General features: G+C 41.4%; 1 protein-coding gene across 6 annotated transcripts in view; it reads left to right on the plus strand.

Moving 5' to 3' along the window:
• LOC106603511 (active breakpoint cluster region-related protein) overlaps positions 1-21,946 on the plus strand; it is a 233,406-nt gene that overhangs the window by 137,014 nt on the left and 74,446 nt on the right. For all 6 annotated transcript variants that reach the window (XM_045717124.1, XM_045717125.1, XM_045717126.1 and 3 more), the window contains 3 exons: positions 2,354-2,429; positions 5,466-5,570; positions 14,213-14,287. In XM_045717124.1, coding sequence (XP_045573080.1) covers positions 2,354-2,429; positions 5,466-5,570; positions 14,213-14,287 — 256 coding nt within the window. The remainder of the gene's footprint in view (positions 1-2,353; positions 2,430-5,465; positions 5,571-14,212; positions 14,288-21,946) is intronic.

Genomic DNA, 21,946 nt, shown 5'->3' on the forward strand with positions numbered 1-21,946 from the left:
ACTATTGTGAAGGACTTAATTCTTCCTGCTGCTGTGGGTATGGCTGAGACAATACTGGGGGGAAAGGCCCAAAAAACTATACAGACAATTACTTCATCAAACAACACTGTTTCACGACGCGTCAGTGACATGGCAGGAGATGTTTTGAAACAATTACTGCTTCGCATACAAGCCAGTGAATTCTATGCATTACAGCTGGATGAGTCAACAGATGTGTTTTTTCTCGCCTGAATGATCTGAATCTAAGATTACAGGGACTCTACGCAACTATATTCAATGTGCGGGACGAAACTGAGCCTATGACTAAGAAGTTGGAGCTTTTCTCTGTCTGCATTAACAAGGACAACACACAGGTCTTTCCATCATTGTATGATTTTTTTTGTGTGCAAATGAACTCAAGGTTCTGTGGAAATTTAATCAGAAGCCACTGCCAGATTTCTGGATTGGGCTGCGCTCAGAGTATCCTGCCTTGGCAAATCGCGCTGTTAAGACACTGATGCCCTTTGCAACCACGTACCTATGTGAGAGTGGATTCTTGGCCCTCACTAGCATGAAAACTAAATACAGGCACAGACTGTGTGTTGAAAATGATTTAAGACTGAGAATCTCTCCAATACAACCCAACATTGCAGAGTTATGTGCATCCTTTCAAGCACACCCTTCTCATTAACCTGTGGTGAATTATTCACAATTTTTGATGAACAAATAAAGTTTTATATGTGAGATGGCTAAATAAAGGGCTAAATTATTGATAATTATTATTATATGTCCCCATGTCCTATAAGAGTTCTTTGTCACTTCTCACGAGCCAGGTTGGGACAGAAACTCACACTCATTCTTATGTTTAATAAATGTATCGTATAGTGTGTGTGGCAGGGTTACAACGATGGCAAAAAACAACATTTGAGAGTGTGCTGACCCTGGTGCTAGAGGGGGTACGCAGCTGGAGGTTGAATGTTTGAAGGGGTACGGGACTATAACAAGTTTGGGAACCAATGTTGTAGTGGAATGTGCATGGGCACCCAGGGGAGACAGCAATCCTCGACCACTGTATGGCTTTGTCCAAACAATGGTAGAGCCATTGATAAACGCCGACGTGGAAATAAGCATCCTTGAGGTCTACTGTGGTGAACAATTAGTTTGGCCGACTTGAATCTGACCGCATGCGATGCAATAGCATCAGAAATCTGTGGACTCAACGATGGTTGTTGAGTTGCCATAAGTCCAGGATGGTGCGTTTATGATCACTCTGTTTGCTGTACAGTTACAAGATGACATGACGTTATACCCTGGGTTGTTCTGAACAGAATGAGCCTTTGTTTATTTATTGTGAAGAAAATTCGCTGCTGCACAAGCACCTGAATGCAATCATGACTCCTTTCTATGAGCACCAAAATGATCTGTTTCCCTGAGTTGCATTGGGAAAGCCTAACACTGTAATATTGTATTGTATAACTTAGCTAGTCATGTTGGCAATAGAACAAGCTTTCAGATCATGCCCACCTGACCCAGATTGTGATTTATAATGGACCATTGTCCAGGAATGGTCTTATCATGTTACTGAATGTATCCAGAGTATTTCCGTTATCAACAAAATGTGGCGTAAATGTAAAATGTACATAAAATCAACAGTGTAATGTTTGGATTCAGTCTTGTGTCAGGTGTACTCACCTTTGGTCTAATATTTTTCCCATAATCTCCAAACCGTTCCCTTTCAACTGGTACCATCGTTATGCATTTGTTTTTCATATTTCTTCTGTAAGAAACATTTCCGTTTAGCCCTATCCATGCAGAGTCAGTTCCCGTGAATGTAAAGGGTTGATGCTTATGTTTGAGGTTGGATAATCTGGCTCTAAACTAGAGGTCGACCGATTAATCGGAATGGCCAATTAATTTGGGCCGATTTCTGAGCAAGGAACTTAAACGTTAGCTTTCTTACATGGCACATATTGCACTTTTACTTTCTTCTCCAACACAGTGTTTTTGCATTATTTAAACCAAATTGAACATATTTCATTATTTATTTGAGACTAAATTGATTTTATTTATATATTATATTAAGTTAAAATCAAAGTGTTCATTCAGTATTGTTGTAATTGTCTTCATTACAAATATATATATTAAAATCAGCCGATTAATCGGAAGCAGTTTTTTTTGGTCCTCCAATAATCGGTATCGGCTTTGAAAAATCATAATCGGTCGACCTCTACTCTAAATCTGTGGTTAGGGTTAGCAGCTATGTCCATGATTGCAATATTGATGTACTGTTATTTTTCCACCACTGGAGGGAGCGGTTGTCCTATAAAATGTGATTTCCACTTTTTCCTGAAAGTTTCCCCCATTTTATCCTCAGAGCTACCTGTTCCTCCTGTCTTCAGACTATGAGAGGTCAGAGTGGAGGGAGAGCATCCAAAAACTACAGAAGAAAGGTACAGGAGGAGTCTATGTACATAGACATGGAATACTGGTCACTTTAATAACGTTTACACACTGTTCTACCCATTTCTTATGTATATACTGTATTCTAGTCAAGGCCATCCTATTCAGCTATTGCTGTACATACTATTTTATCTTAGGCATTCTTCAGATATACTACATATTATTCAGATATACTACATATTCTATCCACATACTGTCCATAATGGCTATACATCCCATCACATATTTATACTCTGGACTCCGACATTGCTTGTCCTAATATTTCTATACTTCTTAATTCCATTATTTTACTTTTAGATTTGTTTGTAATGTTTTGTATTGTTAGATATTACTGCACTTTTGTAGCTAGGAACATAAGCATTTCGTTACACATATTTAGCAGATGTTATTGCGTGTGTATGTGACCAATAACATCTGCTACGTATGTGTATGTGACCAATAACATCTGCTAAATATGTGTATGTGACCAATAACATCTGCTGCGTATGTGACCAATAACATCTGCTACGTATGTGTATGTGACCAATAACATCTGCTACGTATGTGTATGTGACCAATAACATCTGCTGCGTATGTGACCAATAACATCTGCTACGTATGTGTATGTGACCAATAACATCTGCTAAATATGTGTATGCGACCAATAACATCTGCTAAATATGTGTATGTGACCAATAACATCTGCTAAATATGTGTATGTGACCAATAACATCTGCTAAATATGTGTATGTGACCAATAACATCTGCTAAATATGTGTAAGCGACCAATAACATCTGCTAAATATGTGTATGTGACCAATAACATCTGCTAAATATGTGTATGTGACCAATAACATCTGCTAAATGTGTGTATGTGACCAATAACATCTGCTAAATGTGTGTATGTGACCAATAACATCTGCTAAATATGTGTGTGACCAATAACATCTGCTAAATATGTGTATGCGACCAATAACATCTGCTAAATATGTGTATGCGACCAATAACATCTGCTAAATATGTGTATGTGACCAATAACATCTGCTAAATATGTGTATGTGACCAATAACATCTGCTAAATATGTGTATGTGACCAATAACATCTGCTAAATATGTGTATGTGACCAATAACATCTGCTAAATATGTGTATGTGACCAATAACATCTGCTAAATATGTGACCAATAACATCTGCTAAGTATGTGACCAATAACATCTGCTAAGTATGTGACCAATAACATCTGCTAAGTATGTGACCAATAACATCTGCTAAGTATGTGACCAATAACATCTGCTAAATATGTGTATGCGACCAATAACATCTGCTAAATATGTGTATGTGACCAATAACATCTGCTAAATATGTGTATGCGACCAATAACATCTGCTAAATATGTGTGTGCGACCAATAACATCTGCTAAATATGTGTGTGCGACCAATAACATCTGCTATATATGTGTATGTGACCAATAACATCTGCTAAGTATGTGTATGTGACCAATAACATCTGCTAAATATGTGTATGGGACCAATAACATCTGCTAAATATGTGTATGGGACCAATAACATCTGCTAAATATGTGTGTGACCAATAACATCTGCTAAATATGTGTATGCGACCAATAACATCTGCTAAATATGTGTATGTGACCAATAACATCTGCTAAATATGTGTATGTGACCAATAACATCTGCTAAATATGTGTATGTGACCAATAACATCTGCTAAATATGTGTATGTGACCAATAACATCTGCTAAATATGTGTATGTGACCAATAACATCTGCTAAATATGTGACCAATAACATCTGCTAAATATGTGTATGTGACCAATAACATCTGCTAAATATGTGTATGGGACCAATAACATCTGCTACGTATGTGACCATAACATCTGCTAAGTATGTGACCAATAACATCTGCTAAATATGTGTATGTGACCAATAACATCTGCTAAGTATGTGTATGTGACCAATAACAACTGCTAAGTATGTGTATGTGACCAATAACATCTGCTAAATATGTGTATGTGACCAATAACATCTGCTAAATATGTGTATGGACCAATAACATCTGCTAAATATGTGTATGTGACCAATAACATCTGCTGCGTATGCGACCAATAACATCTGCTAAATATGTGTATGGACCAATAACATCTGCTAAATATGTGTATGGACCAATAACATCTACTAAATATGTGTATGTGACCAATAACATCTGCTGCGTATGCGACCAATAACATCTGCTAAATATGTGTATGGACCAATAACATCTGCTAAATATGTGTATGGACCAATAACATCTACTAAATATGTGTATGCGACCAATAACATCTGCTAAATATGTGTATGTGAATAATAACATCTGCTAAATATGTGTATGTGACCAATAACATCTGCTAAATATGTGACCAATAACATCTACTAAATATGTGTATGTGACCAATAACATCTGCTAAATATGTGTGTGACCAATAACATCTGCTAAATATGTGTGTGACCAATAACATCTGCTAAATATGTGTATGTGACCAATAACATCTGCTAAGTATGTGACCAATAACATCTGCTAAATATGTGACCAATAACATCTGCTAAATATGTGTATGTGACCAATAACATCTGCTAAATATGTGTGTGACCAATAACATCTGCTAAATATGTGTGTGCGACCAATAACATCTGCTACGTATGTATATGGACCAATAACATCTGCTAAATATGTGTATGTGACCAATAACATCTGCTAAATATGTGTATGGGACCAATAACATCTGCTAAATATGGGACCAATAACATCTGCTAAATATGTGACCAATAACATCTGCTAAATATGTGACCAATAACATCTGCTAAATATGTGTATGGACCAATAACATCTGCTAAATATGTGTATGTGACCAATACAATTTGAGAGTGAGCAGATGTTGATATTGGCTTCTTACCACTGTGTTTTCAACTCTACCATGGATTCACATTGTACAACCTATAGCCTGGCTTTATGTTCAGGTTTATTGACCATGTGTTTCTGTGTTTGTCTTCAGATCTGCAGACGTGTCAGTTGAGCTCTGTAGAGCTACAGGTCCTCACCAGCTCCTGCTGCAAACTCCGAACCGTCCACAACATCCCTGTCACCAGTAATAAAGATGGTAGGACACACACACTCGCATACACACATTTTCCTTTCTACTTCCTCAGATGGGATGTTTGGATTGGGGTGACATTAAAGCCATCTGGCAGCCCCACTGTGAGGTCCCAGGATGCACTGGGGGACAGGAAATGGCAGGGAGACACTCAGCTTACACACGCAGCTGCAGGAGATACAGACCCACATTTAACGAACTAGAAACCATTCATAAAGTCTTCATAAACACTATGTGCCACAAATAACACACACTGTTATACCACAGCACTATTCTATTCACATCTGACTGTGTGTTTTCATGGTTTTCTTCTACAGACCTTAGAGATGAAATAACTGTACTTTATTTATTTGTATTTATTTTACCTTTATTTAACTAGGCAAGCGAGTTAAGAACAAACTCTTATTTTCAATGACGGCCTAGGGACAGTGGGTTAACTGCCTTGTTCAGGGGCAGAACGACAGATTTTTACCTTGTCAGCTCGGGGATTCGATCTTGCAACCTTCCGGTTACTAGTCCAACGCTCTAACCACTAGGCTACCTGCCTACATGCCGCCCCAGGTAGCCTCTCTCAAAAGAGAAACATGTTTTCTTGCAAGGCAATGGTGTTTCTAATGTGGCTTTGCTTACACTGAAGGATATCTTGCTAGGTTTCTGCTAGACTTCGTGTACTAAGTTGGATATCATGTAGTCTAAATCTAAATTGGTTCCAATATTTACAAGTTACGTATAGATTTTCTGAGTCAGGCCACAGCATTTTAAAACCTTGATTACAAACAGCGATATACTCGGAACAAAAATATAAATGCAACAGTTTCAATGATTTTACTGAATTACAGTTCATGTAAGGAAATCAGTCAATTGAAATAAGTAATTAATTAGGCCCTAATCTATGTAATTCACATGACTGGGAATACAGATATGCATCTGTCGGTCACAGATACCTTAATAAATAAGGTAGGTGCTTGGATCAGAAAACCAGTCCGCATCTGGTGTGAACATCATTTGCCTCATGTAGCGCGATTCATCTCCTTTGCATAGATTTGATCAGGCTGTTGATTGTGGCCCGTGCAATGTTGTCCCACTCCTCTTCAATGGCTGTGTGAGGTTCCTGGATATTGGCGGGAACTGGAACACGCTGTTGTACACATCGATCTAGAGCATCTCAAACATATCCAATGGGTGACATGTCTGGTGAGTAAGCAGGCCATTGAAGAACTGGGACATTTTCAGCTTCCAGGAATTGTGTACAGATCCTTGCGACATTTTCAGCTTCCAGGAATTGTGTACAGATCCTTGCGACATTGGGTCGTGCATTATCATGCTAAAACAAGAGGGGATGGCGGCAGATGAATGGCACGACAATGGCCCTGAGGATCTCATCTCGGTATCTCTGTGCATTCAAATTGCCATCGATAAAATGCAATTGTGTTTGCTGTTCGTAGCTTATGCCTGCCCATACCATAACCCCACCGCCACCATGGGGCACTCTGTTCACAATGTTGACATCAGCAATCTGCCCGGTACAGTTGAAACTGGGATTCATTCATGAAGAGGACACTTCTCCAGCGTGCCAGTGGCCATCAAAGGTGAGCATTTTCCCACTGAAGTCAGTTACGAAGCCAAACTGCAATCAGGTCAAGACCCTGGTGAGGATGACGAGCACGCAGATGAGCTTTCCTGAGACAGTTTGTGCAAAAATGATTTGTTTGTGCAAACCTACACTTTCATCAGCTGTCCGGGTGGCTGGTCTGACGATCCTGCAGGTAAACAAGCCGGATGTGGAGGTCCTGGGCTGGCATGGTTACACGTGGTCTGTGGTTGTGAGGCCGGTTGGACGTACTGCCAAATTCTCTAAAACAACGTTGGAGTTGGCTTATGGTACAGAAATGAACATTCAATTCACTGGCAACAGCTCTGGTGGACATTACTGCAGTCAGCAGGCCAATTGCACAGTCCCTCAAAACTTGAGACATCTGTGGTATTGTGTTGTGTGACAAAACTGCACATTTGAGTGGCCTTTTATTGTCCCCAGCACAAGGTGCACCTGTGTAATGATCATGCTGTTTAATCAGCTTCTTGATATGCCACACCTGTCAGGTGGATATATTATCTTGGCAAAGAAAAAATGATCACTAACGGATGTAAACAAAATTTGTGGGAAATAAGCCAACACTTTACATGTTGCATTTCAAAAACTGTTTTCCTTATGTTGACCTGAAGTACAGCTCCTGGCTTGCACTGAGCATTCCTGATTGCTTACAGTCAGTTTGTCAAAGCAACTCCCTTCATACTGACATCAAACACGTCTGTTCTCTCCAGTTTAGAGGGGTTCTAAAATGTCATTAAGCAAAGCAAAGGTTTACATTCTTTCTCCTTTATAGTCACTTTACAGCACAGTGTGGCAAAGACTCCGGCTCCGGTTCATTGGCAGACCATGCTATGAAATGTAAGAAGTAGCGGAGGGGGTGAAATAAAGACCAGCTGGAGGAGGAATGTGACCCCCTAGTTCCCATGGCTCTTTCTGACGCAACACACAGGCCATTACAGGGACCAGGTAGAAGCAACTAACCACAGATCTAGTCTCTGGTTACTAGAACTCTGATCCTAACCTTATCCATTACGGGGATATAGGAATACACATTGACAGGTTATTGCTATCCTCTCCTTTAGTGAGTCTTTTAGTTGTGGTTAAGATGGACAGAATAACTTGTCTGATAATGAAAAATGGATGGGGGAAATGAAAGATTACAGTCTAGATCTTCTCTGCATTCTCCCTCTCTCTTGGTGGCATGACCTGTCTGTGACTGTTCACATACAGTCCATAGCACCATTCATACACGTGACATATTGTTTGTACAGGGCTCAGTACCTGTCCAGAGCGTGACCCGGTGGGCCTGCGGGGATCTCCAAAAGGCCTGCTTCAGTTTCAGCCAATGATGTATACTGAACCAAAATATAAACGTAACGTGCAACAATTTCAAAGGTTTTACAGTTCATATAAGGAAATCAGTCAATTGAAATCAATTCTATAGTCCATAATCTATGGATTTCACATGACTGGGAAAACAGATATGCATCTGTTGGTCACAGATACAGTGCATTCTGAAAGTATTCAGACCCTTTGACTTATTCCACATTTTGTTACATTACTGCCTTATTCTAAAATTGATTCAATTGTTTTTTCCCCCCTCATCAATCAACACACAATACCCCATGATGACAAAGCAGAAACAGGTTTTTAGAAATTTTTGCTAATTTATAAAAAAATATAACATGGAAATATCACATTTACAGAAGTATTCAGACCCTTTACTCGTTTTTTTGTTGAAGCACCTTGGCAGCGATTACAGCATCGAGTCTTCTTGGGTATGACGTGACAAGTTGGCACACCTGTATTTGGCGAGTTTCTCCCATTCTTCTCTGCAAATCCTCTCAAGCTCTGTCAGGTTGGATGCGGAGCGTCACTACACAGCTATTTTCAGGTCTCTCCAGAGATGTTCGATCTGGTTCAAGTCCAGGCTCTGGCTGGGCCACTCAAGGACATTCAGAGACTTGCCCCGAAGTTACTCCTGTGTTGTCTTGGCTGTGTGCTTAGGGTCATAGTCCTGTTGGTAGGTGAACCTTCGCCCCAGTCTGAGGTCCTGAGTGCTCTGGAGCATGTTTTCATCATGCTTTGATCCGTTCATCTTTCCCTTAATCCTGACTAGTCTCTTAGTCCCTGTCGCTGAAAAACATCCCCACAGCATGATGCTGCCACCACCATGCTTCACCGTAGGGATGGTGCCAGGTGTCCTCCAGACATGATGCTTGGCATTCAGGCCAAAGAGTTCAATCTTAGTTTCATCAGACCAGAGAATCTTGTTTTTCATTGAGTCTTTAGGTGCCTTTTGGCAAACTCCAAGCGGGCTGTCTTGTGCCTTTTACTGAGGAGTGGTTTCCATCTGGCCACTCTATCATAAAGCCCTGATTGGTGGAGTGCTGCAGAGATGGTTGTCCTTTTGGAAGGTTCTCCCATCACCACAGAGGAACTGAAGCTCTGTCAGAGTGACCATCAGCTCTTGGTCACCTCCCTGACCAAGGCCCTTCTCCTCCAATTGCTCAGTTTGGCTGGGTGGCCAGCTCCAGGAAGAGTCTTGGTGGTTCCAAACTTCTTCCATTTAAGAATACTGGAGGCCACTGTGTTATTGGGGACCTTCAATGCTGCAGAAATGTTTTGGTACCCTTCCCCAGATCTGTGCCTTGACACAATCCTGTCTTGGAGCTTTACAGACAATTACTTTGACCTCATAGCTTGGTTTTTTTCTCTGACATGCACTGTCAACTGTGTGACATTATATAGACAGGTGTGTGCCTTTCCAAATCATGTCCAATCAATTGAATTTACCACAGGTGGACTCCAATCAAGTTGTAGAAACATCTCAAGGATGATCAATGGAAACAGGATGCACTTGAGCTCAATTTCGAATCTTATAGCAAAGGGTCTGAATACTTATGTAAATAAGGTATTTCTGTTTTTTATTATTGATAAATGTGCAACATTTTCTAAAAACCTGTTTTAGGTTTGTCATTATGCGGTAATTTGTATAGATTGAGGAATTTAAATTTTAATTTGATCCAGTTTAGAATAAGGCTGTAACATAACAAAATGTTGAAAAGGGACGGGTTCTGAATACTTTCTGAATGCACTGTAGTTGTCAAGCTTGTGACACAACAAACTTGTTGGATGCTGTTTGTTTTGGTTGTGTTTCAGATTATTTTGTGCCCAATAGAAATGCATGGTAAATAAAGCGTTGTTATATTTTGGAGACACTTTTATTGTAAAAAAGAATATAATATTGTTTTTCAACACTTCTACATTAATGTGGATGCTGCCATTTTAAATGAAATAATGTTTCATACACAGTTATTTTCAATGAGCTAGCTAGCAGCAGTTCATCTCACCAGATTGATGATTTTAAATGTAACTTCTTGTTGAAAATTGATCTTGAAAAGGGCAACGCTTAAAAATTAGCAACAACATCCTCTTCAATAACACCTGCTGCAACCACTGCAAACTAGCCTACAACAAAAGTTAGCTAGACCCTGGGAAAACTACTGCTCACTATTGTGCAGGGACCTGTCAGCCTTCGAGAACGCAGAAGTTTCCATAAGTTTTTGTAAAAACAGTCACACCCATTACCAGTCAGTGTCATCACTCCAAAATTCTTCCCTAATACAGCTGCATGGCAGATGCCTTCTATCTAGTTTCTGATGGCCTAGCCAATGGCTGACTTAGCTAACTATAGTTCTCTCCACAGACCACCAAAGAAAAATCCTGATTGTATCTTTTTCTCTTCAGTGTTAAACCCTTTCCTTTCTAACAAAAATGTAAGAGATTAAATCAAATCAAATTGTATTTGTCAAATGCGCCGAATACAACAGGTGTAGACCTTAGTGAAATGCTTACTTACAAGCCCTTAACCAACGATGCAGTTTTAAGAAAATACCTAAATAAGAAAAAAGTAAGAGATAAGAATATCAAATAATTAAAGAGCAGCAGTAAATAACAATAGCAGGGCTATATACAGGGGGTACCTGTACAGAGTCAATGTGCGGGGGCACCGGTGTCTAGGTAATTTAGGTAGTATGTTTATGCAGGTAGGGTTGTCGAAGTGGCTATGCATAGATAATAACAGAGAGTAGCAGCAGCGTGGGGGGGTGCAAATAGTCTGGGAAGCCATTTGATAAGCTGTTCAGGAGTCTTATGGCTTGGGGGTAGAAGCTGTTTAGAAGCCTCTTGGACCTAGACTTGGCGCTCCGGTACCGCTTGCCGTGCGGTAGCAGAGAGAACACTCTATGACTAGGGTGGCTGGAGTCTTTGACAATTTTTAGGGCCTTCCTCTGACTGGTATAGAGGTCCTGGATGGCAGGAAGCTTGGCCCTGGTGATGTACTGGGCCGTATGCACTAACCTTTAGGGCCTTGCGGTAGGAGGCTGAGCAGTTGCCATACCAGGCATTGATGCAACCCGTCAGGATGCTCTCGATGGTGCAGCTGTAAAATCTTTTGAGGATCTGAGGACCCATGCCAAATCTTTTCAGTCTCCTGAGGGTGAATAGGTTTTGTCATGCCCTCTTCACGACTGTCTTGGTGTGCTTGGACCATGTTAGTTTGTTGTTGATGTGGACGCCAAGGAGCTTGAAGCTCTCAACCTGCTCCACTACACCCCCGTCGATGTCAATGGGGGCGTGCTTGGTCCTCTTTTTCCTCTAGTCCACAATCATCTCCTTTGTCTTGATCACGTTGAGGGAGAGGTTGTTGTCCTTGCATCACACGGTCAGGTCTCTGACCTCCTGCCTATAAGCTGTCTCATCGTTGTCAGTGATCAGGCCTACCACTGTTGTCATCAGCAAACTTAATGATGGTGTTGGAGTTGTGCCTGGCCGTGCAGTTATGAGTGAACAGGGAGTACAGGAGGGAACTGAGCACAAATCCCTGAGGGGCCCCCGTGTTGAGGATGTGTTGTTACCAACCCTTACCACCTGGGGGCGGCCCGTCAGGAAGTCCAGGATCCAGTTGCAGAGGGAGGTGTTTAGTCCCAGGGTCCTTAGCTTAGTGATGAGCTTTGAGGGCATTATGGTGTTGAACACTGGGCTGTAGTTAATGAACAGCATTCTCACATAGGTGTCCCTTTTGTCCAGGTGGGAAAGGGCAGTGTGGAGTGCAATAAAGATTGCATCATCTGTGGATGTGTTGATGCGGTATGCAAATTGGAGTGGGTCTAGGGTTTCTTGGATAATGGTGTTGATGTGAGCCATGACCAGCCTTTCAAAGCATTTCATGGCTACAGACGTGAGTGTTACGGGTCGGTAGTCATTTAGACAGGTTACCTTAGTGTTCTTGGGCACAGGGACTATGGTGGTCTGCTTGAAACATGTTGGTATTACAGACTCAGACAGGGAGAGGTTGAAAATGTAAGTGAAGACACTTGCCAGTTGGTCAGCGCATGCTCGGAGTACACTTCTTGGTAATCCGTCTGGCCCAGCGGCCTTGTGAATGTTGACCTGTTTAAAGGTCTTCCTCACATTGGCTGAGAGGTTGATCACACGGTCCTCTGGATAGTTGATGCTCTCATGCATGTTTCAGTGTTACTTGTCTCGAAGCGAGCATAGAAGTTATTTAGCTCGTCTGGTAGGCTCGTGTCACTGGGCAGCTCTCGGCTGTGCTTCCCTTTGTAGTCGGTAGATAGTTTGCAAGCCCTGCCACATCCGACGAGCCTCGGAGCCGGTGTAGTACGATTTGATCTTAGTCCTGTATTGAAGCTTTGCCTGTTTGATGGTTCGTTGGAGGGCATAGCGGGATTTCTTATAAGCTTCCGGGTTAGAGTCCCGCTCCTTGAAAGCGGCAGCTCTACCCTTTAGCTCAGTGCAAATGTTGCCTGTATTCCTTGGCTTCTGGTTGGGGTATGTACGTACAGTCACTGTGGGGACGACGTCCTCGATGCACTTATTGATAAAGCCAGTGACTGATGTGGTGTACTCCACAATGCCATCGGAAGAATCCCGGAACATATTCCAGTCTGTGCTAGCAAAACAGTCCTGTAGTTTAGCATCTGCTTCATCTGACCACTTTTTTTTATAGACCGAGTCACTGGGGCTTCCTTCTTTAATTTTTGCTTGTAAGCAAGAATCAGGATCGAGTTATTGTCAGGTTTGCCAAATGGAGGGCGAGGGAGAGCTTTGTACGCGTCTCTGTGTGTGGAGTAGAGGTGGTCTAGAATTGTTTTACCTCTGGTTGCACATTTAACATGTTGATAGAAATTAGGTAAAACGGATTTAAGTTTCCCTACATTAAAGTCACCGGCCACTAGGAATGCCGCCTCTGGATGAGCGTTTTCCTGTTTGCTTATGGCGGAATACGGCTCATTTAGTGCGGTGTTAGTTCCAACCTCGCTCTGTGGTGGTATATAGACAGCTACAGAAAAAACAGATGAAAACTCTCTGGGTAAATAGTGAGGTCTGCAGCTTATCATAAGATTCTCCACCTCAGGCGAGCAAAACTTTGAGACATCCTTAGATATCGTGCACCAACTGTTGTTTACATAAATGCGTAGGCCCCCACCCCGTGTCTTACCAGAGGCTGCTGTTCTGTCTTGCCGATAGAGTGCATAACCCGCCAGCTCTATGTTCTTAATGTCGTCGTTCAGCCACGACTCGGTGAAGCATAAAATATTAGTTTAATGTCCCGTTGGTAGGATATACATGCTTTCCTCTGCTCCCACATGGGGCTTCAGTTTACCTGAAAAAGTATCTACCTGAAAGAATACCTCACGAACACCCACACCATGGACCCTGGTCCCGTGTGGCTCAGTTGGTAGAGCATGGTGTTTGCAAAGCCAGGGTTGTAGGTTCGATTCCCACGGGGGACCAGTACGGGAAAAGAAAATTTATAAAATGTATGCATTCACTACTGTAAGTCGCTCTGGATAAGAGCATCTGCTAAATGACTAGAATTGAATGGTCAAAAGTAGTGCACTATATAGGGAATAGGGTCTCATTTGACACACCCTCGAGGTAATGATAATGAGTTGTCCCAGGCCACTTACAGGTCACTGATAATGAGTGTGACAGACGGAGACTAACTGTGTTGTTGTGCTGTTTGTTTCAGATGAGGAAACCTCAGGCCTGTATGGATTCCTCCATGTGATCGTCCACTCTGCCAAAGGCTTCAAAGAGTCAGCCAGTAAGTCTTTCTGTCATACTGGGTTTATACTGCATGTGTTCAGCATTTGCTCATCACCACCCGTGTGTGTGTGTGTGTGTATGATGATGGTTGGAGCATATAATTTACAACTTTGTGTGGCATCCCAACAGAGACGACTGAGATGACAGCGAGGAAGAGTGTAGGTTTCCCCCTGTCTGTCCCTGCATACTGGTTGTCTTCTTTCCCAAAGTAAAGCCTTTTACAAAAATACACAAAACAGCCCCCAGTACAGTGGTAGAAGTTACCCTCTACCATTGAACCAGGGTCAGGTATTATTTCATCTCCCTAATGGTTAAGGATTTACAGTAACGGGATATCTATTATTATTTTTGACTAACTTTTTATTTCGTTTTGTCATTTTCAAATTCAGAAGGGGGGGCTATAGGTACAAAAAGAAAGAAATGCATATGACGATAACACCGACCCATTCCACCGCCCGCGCCGTCCCGCCGCGTCGTCCCGCCGCGCCCTGAAGAAAGAATGCCTCCTGCCCCTTCCTATCCCACCCAGCAACTGAGGTGGCTTATCAGTCCCCCTCCCACCATCCATCCCCTGAGTCTCCCCCCTGCCCTCCCCCTCAATGACTAGATGCCCACCCACCACCCATTCCCAGTGGGCCTGAAAGCAAAGAAAGTCTAAATATACATAATTGGTTTGTATGTGTGGGGCGTTAGCTGAGATTGTTATTTACAGAGTCAAGTATATTTGTTCAGTCTTCAATTGTCCCTTGATTAGCACCATTGGAATGGATGTGCCTGTCTGATTGAGGGGACACAGTGAACAGTTGGAAGTTGGGGCCAATTTTATAGTAAAACATTTCCTTGGTGTCGAATACAGTCTGAACAAACTTAAATTATAAACTGGGTTGGGTCGAGCCCTGAATGCTGATTGACTGACAGCCGTGGTATATCAGACCGTATACCACGGGTATGACAAAACATTTATTTTTACTGCTCTAATTACATTTCTAATAGCAATAAGGCACCTCAGGGGTTTGTGGTATATGGCCAATATACCATGGTTAAGGGCTGTATCCAGGCACTCCGCGGTGCGTTGTGCATAAGAACAGCCCTCAGCCGTGGTATACTGGCCATATACTACACCCCCTCGTGCCTTATTGCTTAAATGTATCATATTTTTTCTATATTCTCTTCCAGTTAAAGTGTGTTTCAGATTCAATTACATCTGTGGACAATACTTATTTAATGGCTAGCTCAGAAAAGGAGCTTTCCAAAAGTTGTTTATGTATTATAGAGATCAGTAACGGGTTAAAATCTGTGGTTAGGTGCTTCTGCTACCTCAAGCTATTACCGATGTGTTTCCGGGCTTCTTCTGATAAAAAGGAGAGAAATAGAGAGAAAGAACGAGATGGGGGAGAGAGCGAGAGAAAGGGAGATGAGGAAGAGGTGGAGAGAGAGAGAATGAATTAGGGGGGGCTGGAGGTAGAGTGGTAGAGAGCGTGCCACAGGGCCAGTCCCTGAGGAACAGCTCTGAACCACAGTCACATTCTTGTGGCTGCTTTGATGCTAGGGGCTGTCAGGGACACAGCTACTCCATAAAGAAAGTTGACGGGAACAGAGTGGCCCCTACACAGCCACAGTCGGACCCTCAAGGGACACACACACATGGACGGCGAAGGCCAGGAGAAGCTTTTTATCTGTCTTTTTCTCCCTATCGCTCGCTCGCTCGGTCTGTCTCTGTGTCTCTGTCGACACACCCTCTCCCTGTGCGTGTGTGTGATCAGGGTGATATGATGTCAGTGAGCCCTAGAGTGGCTCAGATATGTCTCTACCAGACAGCTGCCACTCCACTGAACACGCTCTACTGCCTGTTACAGAAGAAGCACCCGTTCAAATATCACCACAAGAGAAAAAAACACCCAACCTCTGCCTCAGTTACCATTATAGCCTGTACTGTACTTTATGAAAGCTTCAGAAATAGATTTTCTTGTGTAATGGATTGGAGAAAAATTGGAAAGCTGTCTCCACTGAAAGCCTGTTTGATCCTCTCCAGAACAGAGAGGGACGTGGAAGTGGTTTGGTTTTACTTTTCCCTCTGTTTTCTCAGTGGACCAAACCATTATCATGCCCTTCTGATATACGGGAGACGAAGGAGTATTGTTACCATGGCATTGTTCTGGTAGAGCCTGCCCTCTGTAATGTAAGATATGCTGTTTTAGTCTAAACACCCCTCCATGGGTAGAGTGTCTCCTATGTCTATGTATCAGATGGTAGCTAGTCGTAGCTAGCATAATGATGCAGTAACGTCACCTACGGTGGGGTCCGCAATTATTGGATCCCTTGATAAAGATGAGCAAAAAAGACAGTATAAAATAAATAATACAAGTACCTAGATATATTGTATGCACATTTTTATTTATTTTATACTAATACAATTGCTCTCAAATAATACTTTTTTTAAACAAGTAATAAAAAAGATGGGGGTCAAAATTGTTTGATTCCCGTTTTTAATACTCCTGCACCCTCCGCTTGCGAGGTTAACTACACTGAGCATTTTTCTAAAATGTTTTATGAGGTTGGAGAACACATTGGGAGGGATCTTAGACCATTCATCTGTACAGAATCTTTCCAGATCCTTGTTTTCAATGAGGTTCAAGTCCAGAGACTGATGTGGCCAATGTTGATTTTGTCATCAATTAACCATTTCTTTGTGGATTTTGATTTGTGTTTGGGGTTATTGTCTGGCTGGAAGATTCACTTGCGTCCAATTTCCAGTCTCCTGGCAGAGGCAAACAGGTTTTTGGCAAAAATATCCAAGTTCATGATGCTGTTGACCTTAGCAAGGGGCCCAGAACCACTGGAAGCAAAATAACCCCATAACCTCTTTCACTCCCTCCCTCCCTTCCTGACACCTGGTTCAGCACAGGGACAAAAAAAGGAGGAAAAGCCCTGAAGGGAAGTGTGATGGTGGACTGAAGATGGCGGCGCAAAATGCCTCGTGAGAAATCGCAATATTCATTATCTCTAAAACTGACTAAATAGTAGCACTACTGATCCATTTACTCACAACAATAACATTCAAGCTGGTTAACAACCCCCAAAAATGTATAAGACTAGAGAAGTTTATGCAGTCGAGGTCAAAACATGTTGGAGAGGAATCAGGGAAAAAATTGAGAACCAAACTCCAAGCGAGAGCTAAGAAATTCCTCGACAGACACCGATTTATGTTTTTCACCATCTGGTAAGGTAAGAGTGGAAACCGACCTGCTAAAATCAATAAATTGGGAGTATTGAACTTGTCAGTAAAGAAATAAAGGAGCCTTGAAATTAGTGGTGAAAATGCTGCAACAACGGAGAAAGAAACAAACAAGCTAAAAGGGGACAATCAATACTATTGAAACGGACATTAATTTACTTCATAAGGAGAATATGTTTCTGAGAGAAGTTGTACTTGTAATACAAACTAGGTCCCAGGCGACAAAATCTGATACTTACTGGTATTAAAGAAAGTTAAGGTGCAGAGCCTGAAAGCGTGGTGAAAGAATTCCTCCTTAAAGCGCTACAGATCCCAGGCGATACTGTCGACAAAATCAGATTTGAACGTGTACACCGTTTCAGAAAGAGAGGACAGCGATACGAGCGCCCAATGGTTTGCCAAATTAGCTTTTTTAAAGATTTAAAATAATAGTTAATAGCCTGGACAAAAGACTCGCTGGCACAAAAATAGGAATGAATGATCAGTTCCTGAAGGAAATTGCAGAATGGGGCAAAGTTCTGTACACACACTTCAAGGTGAATAGACTTAAAGGGAAACGTCTACCTCTTGTAGTCTATAAACTGTATATTGACAACGAACTGTTCCAGACACCAAGACTACTCCATGGCTATTCTAAATAATATACTGCTCAAAAAAATAAAGGGAACACTTAAACAACACATCCTAGATCTAAATGAAAGAAATAATCTTATTAAATACTTGTTTCTTTACATAGTTGAATGTGCTGGCAGTGTACAACGTTCCCATAGAGGAGTGGAATAATGGAACACCCAATACTATCCATGGTAGGGATTGTAATAAAAATGGAAATACAACACTTGATAAAGAAATAAACTACAAATACACTATACCATTCAAAATAGGGAATGTTGTAAAATAATTAGTATTCAACTTTCTACTTATAGTATTTATAAATAGATAAAGCCAGCATTAGAAGAAAGCATCATTATTGAAAAAATATATCTTCATATATAAGATACTGGAACACAAAGTACTCAAAAGCCTGAAGTTAGGTAGGAATCAACATGGTAGGGGTAAAAACACAGCTAACAGAGGACATCGAAAGCAGCGTATGTGGGTGTATTGTGATGGAAGATTGGGTGTGTTTTTGTGTTTGGAAAAGTCTGGGGCCTCCCGAGTGGTGCAGTGGTCTAAGTGCTTGAGGCGTCACTACAGACCCGGGTTCGATCCCAGGCTGTGTCGCCGCGACCGGGAGACCCATGAGGTGGCGCACAATTGGCCCAGCGTCGTCCTGGTTAAGGGAGGGTTTGGCCGGTTGGGATGTCCTTGTCCCATCGCGCTCTTGCGACTAACTGACACACGCTGACACGGTCGCCAGTTGTACAGCGTTTCCTTCGACACATTGGTGCGACTGGCTTCCGGGTTAAGCGAGCAGTGTGTCAAGAAGCAGTGCGGCTTGGTAGGGTCGTGTTTTGGAGGACACATGGCTCTCGACCTTCGCCTCTCCCGAGTCCATACGGGAGTTGCAGCGATGGGGCAAGACTGTAACTACTAATTGGATATCACGAAACTGGGGAGAAAAAGGGTAAAAAGTACAACAAACAAAATAATACAAATATAGAGTGCATTCGGAAATTATTCAGACCCCTTGACTTTTTCCACATTTTGTTATGTTACAGCCTTATTCTAAAATTGATTAAATCGTTTTTTCCCCTCATCAGTCGACACACAATACCCCATAATGACAAAGAAAAAACAGGTTTTTAGAAAATTTTGCAAAAGTATAGGGGGAAAAAAACTACGGAAATATCACATTTCCGTAAGTATTCAGACCCTTTACTCAGTACTTTGTTGAAGCACCTTTGGCAGCGATTACAGCCTTGAGTCTTCTTGGGTATGACACTACAAGCTTTGCACACCTGTATTTGGGGAGTTTCTCCTATTTTTCTCTGCAGATCCTCTCAAGCTATGTCAAGTTGGATGGGGAGCGTCGCTGCACAGCTATTTTCACGTCTCTCCAGAGATGTTTGATCGGGTTCAAGTCCGGGCTCTGGCTGGGCCACTCAAGGACATGTTTTTGCTTTGTCATTATGGAGTATTGTGTGTAGATTGAGGGAAAGAAAGTATTTATAATGAATAATGCTGTAACGTAACATTATGTGGAAAAAGTCAAGGGGTCTGAATACTTCCCAAATGCACTGTAATGGAATTCGTGGATATATGGAGGCTTAAATATTCTGACCTAAACTGCGCTGTTGGTTAAGCATTTCACAGTAAGGTCTACACATGTTGTATTCGGCGCATGTGACAAGTAAAGTTTGATTTGATATACATGGCGGAGGCTCAATTAAGGTAGTCGTCTTGACAACTACCTTATGTCATTTTCTCTGGCACCAAAAGTTCAAAAAGTGTTGATTGGGGATAAAATGTGGTCGGGCCATCAAATAATTGGCATAAACATTACTCTTCCAGAATTTACACATGGACAAGGATATTGGACATTTAATCAAAGCCTATTGAATGACCTCTTGTTTTTAACCAGAACTGAAGAATGAACAACTGACTTTTCCAGACATAACATAGGTACAGCAGGTCCCCTTATTGTATGGGACACTTTTACATGTGCCCTTAGAGGCCATGCAACTCAATACTCATCTATAAAACGAAAGCAATTTAAATCAAAATAATCCATATTAAGGAAGGAAATGAAGGGACTAACAGTACAGATAGATGGAAATAAAAACAGTACTATTGATGCACAGAATACATTAGAGGAAAAACAAAAAGAAATGGAGGAACTTATTCAAGGAAGATCAAGTGTAATTTATTATAAAAATAAAGTAAACTGGATGGAATATGGGGGGAAATTCACAAAATAAATGTTTTATCTTTGATATAGAAATGCTACCAAAATAATTTACTGAAACTTGTTACACATGGAGTCACCCATGATTCATCAAACTATATTTATGAAAGAGGAAGCAAAGTACTTTAAGCATATGTTTTCATTTCAGTCTCCTCCCCATCTCCACTAACCAAAGTTAATTGTAAGGATTTTTTTCCTATTAATAATGTAAAATGAACATCTGTACAGAAAGACTCATGTGAAGGCCAAATTACAGATGAGGAACTTATTGATGCAATTAAAGCCTTTAAGTCCGGGAAAACTCCAGGGCTAGTTGGCATACCAAACCTTTTTGGTGTACTCAGAGGACCGTTATTAGCATGTTTTAACCACTCCTATAAAAATGTTATATTATCAGATATTCAACAAAAAGGTCTGATTTCATTATTACTGAAGCAGGACCCAACTGGTAATTATAAAGATCTAGTCCATTTAAAAAATGGAGGCCCCTTCAGTTTTGCGATGCCAAAATTCTAGCAAAGTGCATAGCAGTATGCCACCCTGCATCCCACTGCAGGCTTGCTTACGAAGCTAAGCAGGGTTGGTCCTGGTCAGTCCCTGGATGGGAGACCAGATGCTGCTGGAAGTGATGTTGGAGGGCCAGTAGGAGGCACCCTTTTCCTCTGGTCTAAAAAAATATCCCAATGATTAGGGACATTGCCCTGTGTAGGCTGCCCTCTTTCGGATGGGACGTTAAACATGTGTTTTAACTCTCTGTGGTCACTAAAGATCCCATGGCACTTATTGTAAGAGTAGGGGTGTTAACCCCAGTGTCCTGGCTAAATTCCCAATCTGGCCCTCATACCATCACGGTCACCTAATCACCCCCAGCTTACAATTGGCTCTTTCATTCCCTCTCCTCTCCCCTGTAACTATTCCCCAGGTTGTTGCTGTAAATGAGAATGTGTTCTCAGTCAACTTACCTGGTAAAGTAAAAACAAAAATAGCGCTTAGAATTACGAAGGTATTGTCAGATTTTACTCATCCTAGTCAGACAGGTTTTTACATGGACGATACATTGGAGATAATATAAGACAAGTACTGGAAACAATAGAACACTATAAACAATGTGGGAGACCAGGTCTGGTATTCATAGCTGACTTTAAAAAGGCTTTTGATAAAGTACGTCTGGAATTTATATATAAACGCCTGGAATATTTCAATTTTGGAGAATCTCTTATACAATGGGTTAAAGTTATGTATAGTAACCTTAGCTGTAAAATATTAAATAATGATGACTTCGCAAAACTTTAAACTGTCAAGAGGAGTAAAACAAGGTTGTCCATTATCGAGATATCTATTTATTATGGCCATCGAAATGTTTCCTATTAAAATCAGATCCAACAATAATATCAAGGGCCTAGAAATCCCAGGTTTAAAAACAAAGGTGTCATTGTACACTGATTCATGTTTTCTTTTTAATGCAAAATTTGGATCCACAGCATCATAGATGATCTAGATACTTTTTCTAACCCCTGGATTACAACCAAATAATGTGTACTATATTATGTATTGGATCACACATTTTATTTACG

The sequence above is a fragment of the Salmo salar genome, chromosome ssa04, assembly GCF_905237065.1.
Source record: "Salmo salar chromosome ssa04, Ssal_v3.1, whole genome shotgun sequence".
Lineage (NCBI taxonomy): Eukaryota > Metazoa > Chordata > Actinopteri > Salmoniformes > Salmonidae > Salmo > Salmo salar.